The sequence below is a fragment of the Oreochromis niloticus genome, linkage group LG16 (genome assembly GCF_001858045.2).
Source record: "Oreochromis niloticus isolate F11D_XX linkage group LG16, O_niloticus_UMD_NMBU, whole genome shotgun sequence".
Lineage (NCBI taxonomy): Eukaryota > Metazoa > Chordata > Actinopteri > Cichliformes > Cichlidae > Oreochromis > Oreochromis niloticus.
Window position 1 is genome coordinate 15,019,761 of NC_031987.2, and position 18,459 is coordinate 15,038,219.

The 18,459-nt window shown below is 40.8% G+C and overlaps 1 protein-coding gene across 9 annotated transcripts in view; it reads left to right on the forward strand.

Moving 5' to 3' along the window:
- LOC100707624 (plakophilin-4) overlaps positions 1-18,459 on the forward strand; it is an 87,147-nt gene that overhangs the window by 46,565 nt on the left and 22,123 nt on the right. For 3 of the 9 annotated variants that reach the window (XM_005452992.4, XM_005452993.4, XM_019353020.2), the window contains exons 4-8: positions 2,067-2,101; positions 8,035-8,166; positions 8,584-8,777; positions 9,183-9,747; positions 11,380-11,406. In XM_005452992.4, the coding sequence (XP_005453049.1) occupies positions 2,067-2,101; positions 8,035-8,166; positions 8,584-8,777; positions 9,183-9,747; positions 11,380-11,406 (953 nt within the window). The remainder of the gene's footprint in view (positions 1-2,066; positions 2,102-8,034; positions 8,167-8,583; positions 8,778-9,182; positions 9,748-11,379; positions 11,407-18,459) is intronic. The other 6 variants (XM_005452995.4, XM_019353023.2, XM_019353022.2 and 3 more) reach the window with 5 other exon arrangements.

Sequence of the window (18,459 nt, forward strand, 5' to 3'; positions counted from 1 at the left end):
GTTCGACATTTGCGAGTGAATGGAGATTAGCCTCAAGCATTGAGGTCACACTGATTGGCTCAATAGCACAGCAGGACAACAGCAGAGGTGACAACACACTTGAGGGGTTCAGATTGGAGTCATTACATTTCGCGACACCTCCAGAGCTGGCCTCCGCCTTCATTTGTACAAGCAGACAGGGGGTGGCCATCAAACTTCACCTCTGGCAAACTTAACTAGAAGATGCAACCTCCACACCCAGCCAGCCTTTCATTAGCCAAAAGGACCGATGGGAAATAAAGTGTCATGTCACAGTTAGGCCTGTTGTGTATCACCATTGGCACTTTTACTCTCACTTAGCAGCGCCTTCGCTCTGCCTGCCGGTCAGCATGCAGCACGGGTGGCGCATAATCGTTACGGTAGCCATTCTTCTGCTTTATCTCCCATGCTTCAGTGAAGCTCAGCTCGCCCAACTTCCTCTTTTTAATTGCCTGCATGCTCATTAAAATTCTAAGAAAGTGCTTCTTAAAGCTCATTTAGTGTCACCTTAACTGGGAAGAAATAGCGGCAACACTTTGCTTGATATTAATGATTGGCAAATGGGAGATCTGAAAAAGAACGGGGTGGTTGCACTGCTCCGAGGTCTCCTGCTTGGCCTCGGTTTCTCGTAATAACTGACTCTGGAACAGGAGAGTGAGTGGTTTTTACCTTTGATCATTGATTTGATGTTCACACATACTTAAAATAATAAGTTTAGAGTCCTATTTAGTACCTGATAACTTGCTCGTCTGTTCCACACTGCTCTTTCTTCTTAGCTGTATTCATTTGAGTCCAGTCCATTCACTACAATGTTATTTGAATTTTCTCTTACATTTTAGTTAGCTTTTCAACCACCCTTTGGTTATTTTAAGTTTTCTAAAACAAGAAGTTACCTGCTATAATTTAGCTTTCAGTTTGTTTCAGATCATGTTGTAGTTTCAGCATTGTAATAAGAATTCTAGGTTAGAATTTAGGATTATCATGATCGAGGATTTGCACTGAACTGTAACTGGCCTCTTTCTTTAAATAGAATTAAGTAGTTAAAACTGAGTAACCTTTGTTTTTAAGTCTTGGGTTAAACAAAATATATTGTAATATTTAAAAAAAGAAAAAAAAGAAAAAAAAAGAGGCTTGCAGTCATCTGTCTACCTGGAAAAGAAAACAAATTGAAATTTAGGAAAATTAAGGCCTCCTATATACAGTAAAGCCTACAAACATCAGATGGATCTAGGACCAATGGGTTTACTACTAAAGCTAACCGTACTAGAAGCTTGTGTCATGCTTTCATGCCAAAAACGCTCTGTGCAGTTGATTGGTATAAGACCATTTATATTACTACACACTGTCACTGGATTCTTTCTGATTTTGTTGCTTGGTACTGTCTGTGTTATTCCCAAATAATGGACCCAAACTGTGATTTCTCTCTGGCTGGATCATTATTCTCCTGCATTTCTCTCTGGAGGGTGACTACCTCTGTGGGATACAGGCTCCACTGGCATAAATACTGGTATTCATGTCAGGATTATGTCAGCATGTCAGGACATTGAGCTTAAAGACAGAGGGTGTGAATGTACAATGTGATTACTTTTTGATTTACTCGGAGAGGGTTTCTCATGTGTCTGCGCTGCTTCAGCTCCCTTCAGGTTATATTCCATCCTTCGGCCGTTGACTTAGCATATTTACTAAATGAATGAAATGAATGTGGAAAAACAGCTGCCGGTCCTGCATGTGTGTGTATATGTATATATATATTTCTGTTTTTTGGCAGTGTGCAAACAAAATGCTAGCTGACTCATTTAGATTTCATCTGAGATGCAAACAGCTCCACTTTGGCGGCATCCTTTGAACCTCTAGCTGTTTTATCTCAAAAGCACTGATTACCATCTCTAATCTTGTTGTAAAAGGCACAAGTAGATGAGGCTCCAAGGTGTCTCGTCCAGATGATTTCACTCATATCTTCCACTGTGGTGTCTGTGGTTCGTAGTGCATTTATTCACCTTTTCATCTGTTGTTGTTTTTTTTTCTTTTTCTTTTTTTCTCCCACACAGCTCATCTGAGAAGTCCCTACCTTGGAGAACTGCAGGTAATTACTGAAATGCTATTGCTGCTCATAAAATAATTTCTCATTTTACGCTGTGTCCGTTTACATTTATATTTGGTGTCTTTTATATCGGCGTATTTGCAGGAGTAATCAAGAATTGAAGCAAACACTCCCCCATTTGAGTCTGTACCCAGACCTGAAATTAGTCAATAATTAGTTAATAATTACACATGCCGCAGTGCTAAAACATTATGGGCCATGAGGTTCACCTACTTTCTCAAGGGCACTGACTGCTGTGGTTATAGTTTATACTACAATACATAGTTTATTCAGATAAGCTCTCTGCAGGTTTCAAACTAAAAGTATATATTAAAATATTTCCTATTTAAAACTGATTATTTTCTTTTTGGACCTGTTAGAACCTGAGAGAACAACATGCAGTTTATGCAGTGTTAGTGAGTTATATCGGCTAAGCTAAGTGCTTTTCAATTCTCCCTCTGCAAAGCTAGGGCTGTGCATGTATCTAGACTTAATAAAATATACGTTTTGTGTGTTTGTGTGTGTGCATGGTGTGCAGTACAGACATGTTTTACATTTCCACAATAATTTGTGCTAATACAAGTGTTTTCAACCGCGCAATTGACAGCCCCAGGCATGTTCTTGTGTTAATAGTTACTTAAGCAATTTCTGCCCACTCAGATGAAACGCCATCATTGGCAGGTAGCAGAAGACTCTCTCTCAAGACCCCGTTGGTCTGTTTGTTTAGCCCGCATCTTTCAAGGATGTTTAGGAGACAACAGATAATGGATTAAATTTACTAATGTCTTTCATGGCTTATTAATTGCATAGTGGAAGACTGACTTTCTGCAGTGGTCATTAATCTTTTGTTTTCGATCCCATCAAAAGAGCCTATGGGGGGGTTACACTTGTACATATGCAGTGGGAATATTAATATCACATGGGTTTCTCGTTTTCTGCCCGAGTCCCAATTTCCGTGCTGAATCCATTTCATTAGGGTTACAACTGAGTCGGGTACTAATCGGTGCCATTGTTTTTCTTTGTATTGATTTCTCATTGTGTTGTAGATGATAAATGATAGTCAGATGCGGTAATGTACTTTGTCCAATCTAAATGAGTTGAACTCAAAATGTGTGGCACAGAGTGTAATGGGCCACAGTTTTCTCTGAGGCTTATTGGCCTCATGAGCCACCGTACATCTCCACCGACTGAGAGATCGGAGGGGAAGTGTTACTGTAGAAAGAACTGACTTAGCCTCAGGAAAAGTCAGTGCAGTCGCACCTTGTACATCTGCAAGAAGAGAGCACGCACCCCAGAAATGGAGCTTTCTCCTTTTTCTGTACCTCGTCTGTCTGTCTGTGTTTCGATCCCTACTCTTTATCAAACATGCATTTGTCTTCATGCTGGCAGTTCAACATGTCAGTATCATGTTTGACTTTTTAATACTTTATTTAATGATCTTTGTTTTGAAGATAAAAGGCAGAGGCAGTTTTATATGTAGAGTATAGCTAGGTGATAAGTATACAGTGATTGGGTTGTTATTGTTGTTTAGGTGGAAAATTGGAAGCTTGGGATCATCTGCTAAAATATTATTCTTCAGTAAGCTTCAGAAAGTGTTCCTAATACCCCAAAACTTGTAATGCTTCTTTTGTGAAAAACGTTCCTTTTTTGTCAGGCAGCTTATCTTTTCCAAAGCAAAATGATAAGTCGTTCCTGTAAGTCATTGTAAAATGGCACAGGTTGTTTTTCTTCTGTGAGCGAGCTGTGCACTGTTCGGTTTCCATAAAGCAGAAACTGAGTAAAGACCTGACATTTTAGAGATCACAAACCCATCTGGGTAAATATTCAGTAAGCATAATTCAGGATTAGGAAGAGGCACCTCTTCACCAGTAATCTGATTACATATATACAAGACTGTCATAGGTGTCAAACTCTGGCCCGCGGGCCAAATTTGGCCCACAGCCCAATTACATTTGGCCCGCGAAGCTATACCAAATTATTATTAGAGCTGGCCTACTGGTATTATACAGTATATATATATATATATATATATATATATATATATATATATATATATATATATATATATATATATGCGACCTTGTTTCACTTTTGAATTTTGGCCCACTGTGCATCTGAGTTTGACACCCCTGCTCTACCAAGAACAAGAGTATCAGGCTGCATTCCCACATATAATGAAACAGAGATCCATTCAGACAATTACATTTATTGTCGAATACATTTTTACACTTTCTGATTCACCAGAATAACTTCCTTATAACTTTTCTTCCTCGGGTAAATCATTGGTCAGATCTGTTCGCCATGCAGTACTTTATGAAATGATTCTTTGTGTATAATTTGTGTCATAAAGAAATCTTCTAAGGTAGATGGAGAGGGAAGATTCATGTCATTAGACTGCCCAGCCAGTATAAAATTTCACAGTTGAAGATATTTTAAAAAATGCTTTGAAGGTATGCCAAACATAGTCCCAAGTTCTTCAAAAGACATAAAATTATTGCTGATCACTGTAGAGATCAGTCCTGGCTGTACGCTGTATTGTCCAAGACTCGTGGGTCAGCTTTACCTGGTCAACAAGAACATGATCAAAAAGTTAGGAATAAACAACTTTAAAAAAAATGTGCAATGTCACCCCGTGACATTTTTAATGTGTTTTGGAAAAATCAGTATGTAGTGTTGTGTGTTTTACAAGCTATTACAGCATAAAATCACAGAATAAATGGGCAGACACTACAGCTTTGACACTGCCTGATATGTAACAGCAAATGTAACCACCCTGCAAAGTGAAATAATCGTGCTTGAAACCAGCAGTTATTGTCAGATCATCACAGAGGCACCTGGCCAGCTGTCCACTTGAATACACTCCACACCTCCTGAATGCCTAGAAGACAGAAATATAAGGCTGTATATGGATGGATGTTTTCTATAACTATAATAGATTTAAGAGCCATTTCTTATTTGATGTCTGAAGGGAGAAAAATTCCCAGATTTTACATATTGCTGATTGATAGCTGCGCAAATACAGTCTCAATATATCGCAGTGTGTTGCTGGGTGGAGTGATACCTCTTCTAATTATTTATTTATTCATTTGTACATACATCATTCCAGTGCTGTAATAAGCGTGTTCACACGAGACATGTGCTTGTGTGTTTATTTCAGGTGGATAAAAATTACCTATATTTACAGAAAGAGGTCAAATGTTCAGCTAAAAATATTTAAAAGGAGAACATTTTTATATTTAACCTGCTGCTGCTCCCTCAGCGTTGGCTCTGCATGCATAATTCTTCACCTGTGATGTAACATTGTAAGCCAACAGACTTGAGCTTTGCTGGTCCTAGAAGACAGAGTCACAGGAGTACCATATAACTGTCCCATTGACCCAAATAGAAAGTGGGCGTGAGGGTTTCTGGCACACAAATGAAACACTGTTGTGTGCAGCAAAATGTAGCTGATATCATAAAGAAAGTATTTATTGGAGTGGTAAAACAGGTTTTGACTGAAATATGGTATTCGACGACCTCTCCTCTCCCCTTAATGACGAGTTTTGACACCTCATTATAAATCAATAAAGAATTTGATGACCATTTGAGTAGTTTCTTCTTTTTTTTTTCCAATGGGCAGCTCATAGGCAGAGACCAACCTCGCTATCTTCTGATGGAAAATCTGGGATTTTGTTCTATAAGCAACCCTGCAATATGACAGAAAGCACTCTGTTCAGAGAAGAGCTTCAAGGGTTATTCCTAGTAGGCTTTCGAGGGGAAAAGAGGCAGTCGGAGCCAAATCCTAGAAGATTATTATTCTACATTCCCACTTGGCTACTTTCCGCTGCTCCCTTGCCACAAGGAGCCGCTACGGAGGGTACGTGGCCAGGGTTACCCTTTGTAACACAACCCCAAAGGAGATTTGTGTCACCAGCTACAAACAAACCAGTGTTGACCACTACATCGTTACTACTCCATGCAACACTTGTGTTTTCATTTAAAACACCTTAGTCCTCACAAATACGGACCCGCAGTATACAAGAAAAGTCACCCACAGAGGACGCCAAGCATTTTCCATTATCTCAGCATTGACCAGTGGTACACACAGAAGGACACACAGCATGTAGTCTCAATAATAAAACAAAAGCTAAAGAACCAGCTAAAACTAAATCATTATTGGGTGCCGAAATAATACTGTTTCAATATTTGTAACATTGATTTTTTTTTTTTTTTTTTTTTTTAATTTCCCACTGTTTGGCCCTTTCTTGCCTTTTGCATCCTTGGTAGATTGGTAATACAACTTTTATTTTTTTCACTTTAATACCTGGGCTCTAATCCTGTATGTGCTCATATCGATTTTCAGCCTGGGTGTCAAAATATACTTTTCTCATACGTGACGTCCCAGTGTCACTCTTTCCTTTCCTCTGAAAATCCAGTTTCTGCATCATTTTCCAGCACATTAATTAGCTGGGGACACAAACCAGAAAGATCCTCTTTAAATCCAGGGAAATAAATTGTTTGGGGAAAATAGGAAACGCACGAGTTGATTGTTTGGGTTCTGCTTGGTGCTGCCCAGTTTACAGACACTCTACATTCTTATCTAATGCATTGTTAATAGACAAGAAAATGTAAAAATTGGGGGCAGAGCGCTTAGACATCTACTAGTGGGATTAGCAAAGCAAGGGCAAGCAGTAGAGATAAATGTTGAGCTGTAAAATAAGTTTTGAAATTCACTGCTGGGGCCTAAATGTAAGAAGTGGCCGCTGCTCCCCTCTTTAGTCAGTAGTCGTGGGGAAAAAATAACTATCCGAAATAGATTCACTATGTGTGTAATCTTCTACACAGATCAAAAAGGCTTCGGTTTCCCTCCGCACTTGCGCTCTCTGTCTCTTCCAGTTTCTCATCTATTTTGCCTTTTTGGCATATTATTTATCAGACAGAGTGAGCGCTTGGTACAAAATGTCCTAAACAACATGCTGTGTGTGTACCAGACTAAGAGTCACTGTCAGAATTCAGATTGTTGAGTTGTTTGATGTCTTTGGCGAATAAATGCCTTTTCATCTTTGTTGCAAACTTAAAAATACACACACAAAAATGTGAGCGAGTATCCATGTATTAAATTGCACTGACACAGTTGACACAGAGTTTGTTGCAGACTGGACTCTCTGAAGCCACATGGGGGATGCCTCTCTCACAACAGGCCACCCCCACTGTGCTTTCTGACAGTCTGACCCCAGATCTGCTTTGATCTGCTTTGACTCAATCCCTTCAGTAAATAGGCAAGCACCTTTAGTCTTCCAAAGGTGGGAGTGCAAGATGCCAGGTTGTCAAATGCACAAAGCCTACATGTCAACACATTTATTCAACGGGTCAGTTTTGACAACAAGGCGGCTCAGTCGCGGGATTCAGCTTTCATTCACACGCTAGCTAACCGGGCAGGATTTGACAAACTCAGACCACCAATGTTTGTCTTCTTCCTTCCCTTCATTCACTGCCAATTGTTCTAGTGATTGCAGAGGAATCCATTGACTCTGGTCACGCTTAACTAGATTGTGACTGTGGAGAAACATTGTGCACAGAGACATTAGACAGCTAATTTCGGCTTCTGTTTGCCTCACTCGTTGTTGCCATGCATGACGCGAGAGGGGATGCAGGGAAATGTTAGAGCTGTGAAATGATTTAGAGCATGGCTGTATACACAATTGAAGTGACATGCTGCCCAATTTTGACTTCCCAAATTAGTATGGCAGTAAAATTTAATGACTCCAACTGTATACAAGTGTGAAACTAATGTTGCTGAAATTACCGTCTTATTGTTTGCTTTCAGTTCCATAAAATATTGACTGCTTTAACGACTATTGTAAACTCTCAGCCCCCAAAACCAAAAACTGTGAGATTATTTCAGACCTGAAGCTCCACCTCTCTGCCTGACTTTCTGCTCTGCCGTGTCTTCTCAGATGCCTCTGCCTCGGGGGACACAAAGTCTCGGGTGACTGACAGCTCCCAGTCCCCGAGGTACCGCATCAGGACGGAGTCAGAGCAGGTGTCTCTGTACTCCCCGGAGCAGTCCTCCCTTCATGAAAGTGAGGGTCTGTTGTTGGCTTCTCTCTACATTCTGCAGCCCTCTCTTCTGCTCGCTTTCTCTTGCCTCAGCGTTGTTCCACTACACTGATGCTAGTTTTGAAAACAATTTTCTTAAATTTTATACCTTACGATTACACTCTTTATTTTTTGTCTTTCACTGTTATATTCTTTAGGATAAACTGTTATCAGTATAATCATATGGTATAAAAGGCTGGATATTTACCATGGCACACTGAGTAATAGCTTAACAAAACTGTTACCCACCCCCCTGCCGTGCCATTTGTCATTAGTAAGGCTATCCTAAGTAAAGGTCACATCTGTTATGAAACCCTTTATGATGTGTCCCGGTGCCTCTAACCGGTCTCCATACTCTCCCCCAGCATTTCATTCTCGTCTGTCGTTTTTCTCTCATTATCTCTCAGGATCTGCAGGGAATTCGTGTAGCTCAGCTCAGATGAACTCGTACTCGGACAGTGGTTACCAGGATGCCAGCAGCAGCTACCTCAGCAGCCAGAACCTGGGCAAGGCTGAACTAAGGGTGCAGCATTCCTTCCCCGGTGCCGGCACTGGCACACTGATGAGGAATGCCAGGGCTGAGGGACAGGCTTCAGCCCAGGTACTGACGGTTGTTTAAGTCAAGATTTATCTCATCGTCTTGTTCAAAGGGTCGTGAAGTTTAATTGCTCCAGAATTGCTGTTGAGTTTGTTAGTGATTTATGGCTTTAATGCACAGAGGGATCGAGCACCACAACCTAATCACGCTTCTTACAGCTTTGTATATGGAGACTGCTGAGAAACCAAATGGCGCCGTCACACAACAGAGGAGGGGAGCACTAGGAAAATAAATATGTCCCAGAGTAAAGTCATGCCCTGTAATGAATTGTTTTATGCAATGTTGTTTTATGTAGCATGTCATTATTATTTCATAGGTCAGTTTATTGGAGTACATAATTTTATAGCTCCTCCTGGATATAAACTAAACCACAGAGCCTTTTTATTTATTTTTTTCTCTTGCTTGCAGGTCACAACAACAGTGCCTGGCCGAGCTATGCGAAGGGTCAGCTCAGTGCCTTCTCGCTCTCACTCGCCAGCCTACGCGAGCAGTATGTCCCCCTCCCGTGGTTCCCTGCGTACCTCAGTTGGCAGTGCCTACGGCTCCCCCATTGTTACAGAACCCAAACCCCTCTCCGCCATCTATTCTACAACATTGCCCTCTGCCCAGCGAACCAGTACTACGGGCGGCGGTAGCAGTGGCTCACCCTACAACACTCAGAAAAACTCCCCCGCCGCACTGCGTCGCATGGGCTCCACAAACTCTCGATCTAGCCGCACCACCTCACCCTACCAGGCCTCGGCAGGGTCACCCTCGGGCCGCATGGGCTCACCTCTGACGATGGTCGACAACGTCAACCCTCCGCTGACTAAACAGCCCACTCACACTTCGTCTCCAGTCAGGGCTAGTATGACTGCCGTGCCCCAGCACTACAGCTCCACTCTGCCCCGCTCCGTGCTCCACAACACCGACCCCTACGGACCCCAGAGTTACGACATTTACGAGAGAATGACGCGACCTGACAGCCTCGCAGGTGCTCCGCTGCACACACACACATGCACACACATACTTGCTCTATACGGTGGATCAGTATTTTATATATATTCTCAGCATAAAATTACTGACACTTTAATATCAAGTCTGCTAACAAAAGTTACAAGTGTTTTGTGTTTTGTTCCTCCTTTCTTGGCATGTTAAACGATACAGTTATGTTTGCTTTGTGCAGACAGGGATGCACTCTTGTATAATTATTTCTCAGGCATGTTTCTGACTCTTTTGTTTCATTTACTCAAGCTGAAAGCAAAGAGTGAATGCGAGGTCAGTGGTTGCCCTGGAGTGTCGCCAAAACATAGTTCCTGCTCGAAGACAAATATTGGCTCAGAGTATAACAAGCTGCTTATCATAGTTGGTATTGCTTTTAACCATAGACTAAGAAACCAAGTCTAGGAATCGGTATTCATTAGCTTTTTTGTTACAAGTTATATAAAGACTATGCTAATTGAGTGCTCTCAAGCAAAAACACTTTAGCATTAAACAGCTTGTGCAGATCACACGTCTCCTTTACCGATTACATTCTGATAGAGACCAAGTTATTATTATTTGATAATCTGCCTTTAAACTATATTGTGTCAGAGGAAGAACTAAGTTTAAATTATTTCCAGGCAGCTTCACTTGCCTTTTCTGGTTTTAAATAAATCAGTTGCTTCAGTTACCACACCTAAAAGAGGTGCAACCTTGCACAAGCACAATTCACTTATGCTACAGTCACACAAAAGAAAACAGTAGTTGGCACGGTTATTACGACCGCATGCAACAACTTTGATCCGATTGCTTTTGAAATGGTTGCTTTGACGAAATTTCAGATTTGTAACTAGTGTGAATGAGGCGAGAGGTTTAACTACCGAACGCCACAGAAACCATGATTTTCAGCTGCCTTTAGTTTTGTTTTATGTGAGAATCAAGGCTACTGCTTGATATTACGTATGTGTGGCATTCATTCAGGGGAAAAAAAAGTTTTTGTTTTGTGGTTAAATAACTGACCGAGCATTTAATCATAAACACAAGGTGCCCCCGTGTAGTGAAATAACAGGAAGTGAAGAAAACGATTCCACAAAACGTGATGGCATTCCTTCAAATCCATTATTCTGATGAGTGCATTATCCAGGCTATGTTGTGGGCAATCACTGAGGCAGGAAAGGGGGTGGCTTTGTGTGCGTGAGAGAAGTATGCCAGAGATCAGGAAGATAATTAATTGGAAAGCGTGCCTGTGCAAACTAGTTTGTCATTCTTAAGAGAATCCTGAGCAAATGAGGCAAAAACAAGAGCTGACTAGTGTTTTCTTGCTAAACTCACGTATCTTGTCCTGGTGTTTTCCACACAGCAGCAAGAAGGGATGGACGGAGATCAGCCTGCAGCCTTTCATTTTCTGCTCCCATTTTCTGTAGAATCTCCAGGACATTAGATCATAGTCTAGACAAATAATGACAACTACAGATAACCATGATTATTCAGTGGGAATTTCAAACTGATGAAACACTGCTCCGCTTTTGGTTTTGCCTCCACGTCATAAAATAACACGTTACTCAGAAAATCAGTGTGGTGTTACTTTGAGGTTAACTGACACTTATTTCCTCTTGACTTGATGCTGCCTTGGGATTTTTTTCAGATGCCCTCGTTGACGGTGACGTACAAGGTGAATTTGTTTTGTTTTGGTGGTTGTGTTACTTCAGCTCATCATCTGTTGTGTTTACATAAAGGTGCTGTGTGTGTGCACAACTTCATCTTATTTATTTTATTTGTGTCTAATGCTCACGTATGACCAGCTGCAATTTTTACATTCTAACAAGCACACGTGCATTGTAGCAAGATCACTGGGAACGTGCTGCTAAATAACTTTACATAACATTTTTATGTAATGTATTAGCTATCCTCGTAAAATTTTAAGGGCAATACTCGCACTTCAGGTAAATTCTGCAAACTCTGAAAGTTTAGTATTGCTTTAAATTTCTGAAGGAACACACAGTGCTTTAAGATGAAAAGGTTCAGCTGCATAATGAAACGTATTTTTATTCATTTTGCTTGTAGCGCATCAACCAGATATTTATGATAAAAATTAACTGGCAAAATAATTTTTAATTGAGCGAAATTGCTTTTGCATCTGTTTGAATCACATGGGATAATAACCAAAAAGGCAGAAGTTAATGATGGCAGCTGGGTGTCGACTGTGGAAGTGTAATGAAAGGTCAGTCTTGGCCTTGCTGCTAGCTGTTTCTCGTGGCCGCATGCTGTTTCTTTCCTCAGTGGGATGGAACTGTCTTTACATGTTTTAATTTTGGGTGAATCTGTTGTTTTTCCAGCCTTTTATTAAACATCACAGGCCTTTCCACATGCATTTGTATTTATTTATTACACTAGCCTGACTTAGCGGTAGTTCAGAGCTTATCGTTGTTGCTGTGCAAATGTTCTTAAAGTGAGATTGTTTTTTTATTACCCAGACTCACTGCACACACAAACACAGATGTTGCTACTTTGACTGATGATGTCTCCAGCGGAGCCAAAGGGTTGTCAGCCTCCTGAGTAGTGTAACAGTAATAGTAGAACCACTTCACTCCTCGGTGTCCACAGCTGTCTGCCTGTGTGTGTGAGCGTGTGTGTGAGTCGTCAAGGGAGTATAAATCTGGCCAACAAACCGAGCTTTCTGTTCCTTCTGCTTTCCTTCATTTCTTTGTCACCTTCTTTGTCCTCCCCCTTACAGTCTTCCTTTTTGTCAGAAACACATCATCTGCACTTTGCAGTAATTTTTCACAAGTGTCCGATGAGCCGTAGTAGAAGGAAATGGGACCATCACACAATCAGACTCAATTGCAAGCATTTGGCAAACACCATCCAGCAGCCTGAACTTGTGTTGTAGCTCTCGGTGGTTTTCTGTCAATATCTATCAGAAAGTGTTTTTCCTCCCCCTCCTCCTCACCTTTTTCTTGGTTCATCACACACTTTTTGGTTCTCTCTGCTGCCTTTTCGTCACACTTCTGTCCACCTTTTTGTGCTTCATTTGTGCCCTTTCTCCTCCCTCCACTCTTCCGACCACTCACCCACCTGGCTCCCCTCCCTGCGCTGTCACTGGCATGATGTCAGAGCTTCCCTCTGCTGCTGAAAAATGGAAAATGAAGATAAATTGTCCCTAATAATGTGCTCATTACGCTCCATGTCCCTTTCAGAGAGGAAGGAAGAGAAAGGGAGGGAAAATAGCACATCTCCATGTCTGCATTTTCATTTCGCCATCCAGGCTACCGGGGTAGTTTTAGCTGTGGTGCAATCGAATTTTTACCCCTTTAGGAACTTTCATGCGTAATGATTTTCTGATAATCATCCCAGTTTTCTTTGAGGAGTTCAGTTTGTTTAGAGAGGGTTCTTGAAATGTATTTTTCTTGAGGGATACATTCAGCTGCATCCATTTAAGTGTTTGTTTCTCCAGGGAAAGCACGCGCCAAGCCGCCACCGCCCTTTATCCAGCCTCTGCCAAGTGTAATCTGTTAAAGCCACGGTGAGAGGACTGAGGGGGAGAATTAAATGACTATAACGCAGCAGGAATGTGGGCCATTCATCCTCAATAGACAGCAGTATGTTATTTCTCCCTGACAATTTGCAGATGCCTTTAGAAGTGACTGCAGCCCTTCTATCGGGGGAACCGAATAAAGAAGGCAGACAGATTAGTCTCTGCTAAGGTTGTTTGAATGTTGCTACTTTCAGGAGTCAGGCTGCTGAGAGGCAGAGATATGCATGAAGGTTCCTGTGCCTGGGAGATTCTCTCCCGCTCACTCGGTCACAGCTGTGCCAAAAGCTCTGTTTATGTGGCTAGGCTTTACATGGAATGAGAGGTCTCTGGTGGTCCTAGACAGCCTCATTAACCCTCTTTTCATTCATCCTCTCTTTCCCATCCCCTCCTATACTCTCGGCTGCTTTCTTTTCCCGCCTTTCCTTATGTCTTCCCACCACCTCTTCTCTCTCCATCTCCTCACCCTCTCCTCACCCTCTTCAAACCTTTGAACAAGAGAAGCTGAACTGATTTCCTGCCAAGCTGCTGCTAGTGGCTATTGTGCGCACAGCTATGGCGTGAAAGGCTGCCTGCACTATTGAGTGCACACAGTGGCAGAATTTTTCTTCCTTACTCTGTTTTACTACTTCCTTCCAACCTTAGTTTATGTCTTTGTTTATATGGCCATGGAGTGGAGAGTCAGAGCTTGGGCGTTTCTTTAGTTTTTAGGGTTTTTAAAAAAAAATTTTTTATAGGAAACACACATAAACAAAACAGACAAGCTTCTGTAGGTTATGATATATTTTAGTTTTACCTTATTTCAACCCTCTTTATTTGACAACACTTTGAAGTTTACAAAAAATACTTTCATTAGTGAGGTGAAAATCAGTCAAAAACATTCAAATCTTCAATATATAAATGAAGTCCACAGCCTTGTTTAAACCTTTCCATATTTCAAGGATGTTTGCAGCACTCGCCATCATTTAATTTATTGCTGCGCGATGGCTAAAAAGCCAGTCTCTAAATTTAATTTGGAGAAAATGTTTTAAAATCTGTCATAACCTTGACAAAAAACTGGGTGCTTTGTCAACACTACTTTACCCAAAATGGATTGCACTTGTTCTGATCTCGTCCATAAAATGCTCTTGCTATCAGAGAGCACTTAGAAGCTAGGACACTGTTTTTTCCCCAGCTTTCAGGTCAAGGTCAGACTGTGATATTTTGGCAGGAAATGCTCATTTACTTGCAATTTAGACTTGGTTTGATAGAATTTAATCTGTATTTGTGTGTTTAGTTGATTCATTAGGGGAAAAGACCTGCCCACTGAGCCTGGTGATGAGTTGACCTTAAAGGGGAGTTTTTCTGCTCAATTCCAGCTCCGTATTTTAGTTTATGGGTTCTGTATGATACACAGTTTAAATACAAATCTGTATCTATCTAATACTGGGCTTTAGTGCATCCCCAAGTTCATCCATTGTCCATCTCCTTTCCTTCTCGCCAACTTTCTTTTTATTGGTTGGTCCTTATAAACGGAAGGTTTGAACAGCAGGTGGTTTGGCTGCTGTGCTCACGGGTATAAAACTGTGTGGCTGAGATAACCGTATTAATTACATCCCATGTCTGTGATCTCAAAGATATTCAAGAGTTGGAGAAATTCTCTTAAGCCGAGCCTTTAGAGCAGTCTGAAGCCTAAGCTTTCGGTTCACAGGGATTATTTTCATATATCTTGTTATTTAAAACTTTGGACATTTTAAGCATAGACCACTGGAACTGCACATGTGTGACAGAAAATAAGGAAAATCTGTTTTTTTGTTTTACAACTTCTGCTAGTATCAGCCAGTAACTTGGACTGCAACCATTATTTCGATAAAACTACACCATTAAGCTAGTTAGTTGATTCTCTGCATGTATATTCAGATTGAGGTTACCAGGGTCCCCAAACCAGCTGCCCAATCCCCCATCCTATGCTTGCCTCAGTGCATGTAAAGGCTCTGTGTTTCAGAGGTCAGCGTCAGTCTAGTCTACCATCTACATCTGAAATTTGTACTCGTCTTGCCCCCAGAGTCTCTCTGCTCACAAATGAGGCAAATATGTTTATTTATTAATGTCCTCAGTCTCAAATTGTGACAAGACTCCCTCATTTAGCTGGTTCTGCATGGCAGAGCTGGTGTTTAGCAGCAGTCTGTGCCTGAGCTCATGCAGTTGGAGAGGACCCAAGTGACGTTTGGGGGCTTGTGAAATGTGCAATAAGCAGCAAGTTGCCAACTGTATACTGGCCCACTGGGGTTCACAGTTTAGTGAGCTTCAGTGATGTGAGGTTTAAAACAAACATTACTTAAATGGTGTTTGTTTAGGTTTGTTTGATGAGAATGGAGATTAAAGAGGAGCAAACGCCTTTATGTCCACGCTGTCCTCTACAGTTCATCGGACCAGTTTATTTTTAATTGGTCTGTAAAATAAAAATAAAGAAGTTTGGATTCTTAACCTTTTTTGCGATCTTCAAAATGCAACGGTAAAAGCACGACTATTATTCTGCTTCTTGTTATGTCACAGCAGAATAGCTCACTTCTGAGTTTAACTTGATTAGGGGATGATTGGGTGAGACATGCTATAATTGTGGTCCGTTTTCAGACATTAGCCCTTGGTTATTTTGATAGAAATTTTGCAGCCCATTACCCCCTCCTGTTTAAATTAATAGGGCCACTTTTTTAATCAGATTTTTCATCCATTTTCTTTTCCTTCTTCAGTACAAATTCTACTTCAAATGCACTATCCTCTCCTATCGATTGTTTCAGTTAACCATTTTGTGTTTTGGGGAGCAGGGAGATGAATTTGCTTTTTCAAGTTTGAGTTGGTGTAGAGTAAGAACAGATGGTGCAAGTGTATCTGCAGACATGCACATTATATTGGAGCCAAAAGTTACTCTTCCAAAGTTGCGTCATAACATTATAACCACCACAACTTTTGTTGACATCTCATCGTCTCCTTAAAACATAACTAAGAACGCTTTAATCATATTCTTATGTTCCTTGAGAAAATGTCAACATGTCAAGTTTTAACTTCTTTGTGGTTACATATTAAGGTATTACAAAGGCCTTTTTTAAAATTATTTTTCTTTTTATATACTCTCATCCAGTCAGGGCAAAAAGAAAGATGAAAACCTGTGTCAACTCTTCTTTTTACACACTGGGACATAATAAAAATGAAAGTCCTAAAACCAGGTAAATATAACCTCCAATGAACTATAAAACGTGGCATATTACACATCGATTTAACAAATCAAGTGTTTTTAAAAAATAAATGAAAACTCTCTTATTACTTCCATAGGTAGGGTAGGTACATAGTAGCCAGTAGAGGCAGTAGCAGTGCTGCTAATCAGATGTACTCGATTGAGCAACTGTGAGGGACCAAGCAGCCAAGGCATAGAGGACACGGGCAAAAAAATGTCTTCAAAAAGGGTTTTCTTTATTTTAACCCTCAAAAAGTTCAAAAATGGCAAAATGCAAAAACATAATTAGCAGGCCCATAAAAGAGGTCAACCAAATATAACTCTACAAAAGTAATTTCCAGAAGCTTAAACAAAGTGGACACAACTTAACTCACAAACTGACCTAATTACAAAGACACAAGAGGGTAGCTTTTATAGTGGTTTGGCCAAACCATTTACACACAATAGGGGGAAAACAAAAACACACACTAATATTAACTAAGCACAGAATAACCTAAGTAAACCTAAAACACCACTGGTCCTGGTAAGCACATGGTTGGTCCTGCTCAGCAGGCATTTTGTTCTCAGCCACGCCTTTTGCCAAGACAGGAAACAGCCACCGCCCAAAACCAGGTAACTCAAAGAAAGAGAAACATAATTAATATAACAAAACATTTTTAGAAAAAACACACAATGCTAATATGTGCACGCCTCATAATATCAGTGTTAGGTTTAACCAAATGATTAATGAATTATGTTAATGAAGAAAACTGCAAACCAAACTAATAAAGTGAACAAACGGACTGATGCCATGTGTGGCTGATGCCATCACAGCATCAGAAGTGTGAGTACCTCTGTAAAATTTCTGGTTTTGTCACTTTGCTGACTGGAGCTCTCAGGTGTGTGTTAACACATAGCCAAGTAGAGAATACATCAGCCATGATCTTAAAGGAGCAATTGATGCTGCCCATGAATCTCAGCAGGGTTTTAAGGTCATTTCCAAACAATTTGAAGTCTACATTGAAAAAGGTTAATCACGAGTGGAAAACATTCAAGACGGCTGCCAATCTTCCCAGGAGTGGGCGTCCCAGAAAATTCAACCCAAGGTCACATTGTGTAATGCTTAGAGAAACTGCAAAATAACCCAAGAAGTACATCTCAGACTTTTAACTACATGAGTTTGCACAATTATAAAAGTACAATTTAAAAAAAGAAAAAACCCTGCATGAAACAAGTACTGGTTGCTTTTCTCTTTAAAAAGAACACAGCAGCACAACTTAGCTTTTCAAAGCTGCAGCTAAACAAACCACAAGACAAGATGGTTGGCCATAATGCACGGCACCACATTTGGCAAAAAAAACCAACGCAAAACAAAACATCACCACAAACATCTTGCACAAACAGTGAAGCACGGGGGTGGATAATGATGGTTTGGGTTTGTTTTGCAGCTGCACGACCTGTGTGCTTTGCAGTCTTTGAGTTGACCATGAACTCCTCTGTGTTCCAAAGTGTTGTAGAAACAAATGTGAGGCCATTTGTCCAACAGATACCTCAGCCTGATTGAGACGCTGTGGCTGGACCGTAAGAGAGCTGGAATTAAGAATCCACAAGCTGCTGGCTAATGGGATGCTTTTAGTTTTTCACACATTGCTTCTGCATTTTGGCATCATTTATATTAATAATGGCACTGGCTAACTTATCTAACTTGCTATTGTTCATCTCAGGTTGCATTTGCCTATTTTTTTTAAGACCTGGTAAGGACTGATTATGTCCTGATAGGTAAAACCTTACAAGTGACAGAGAGTCTGCGTTCAGCACTAATGTGAATGGTGATCTCACCTGCCTACCATGTGACACAATGTCAGTTTGTCAGATTGTTGGCCATGACTGCACGACCTCGCTCACGTTTGTTTCTGTTGGAATTTTCGGCATTCCGAGGTTGGTAGAGTGAGACATAATAGCCGTGTTTCCCTTTATGTGGAAAGACCCAGAGCAGTGTGATG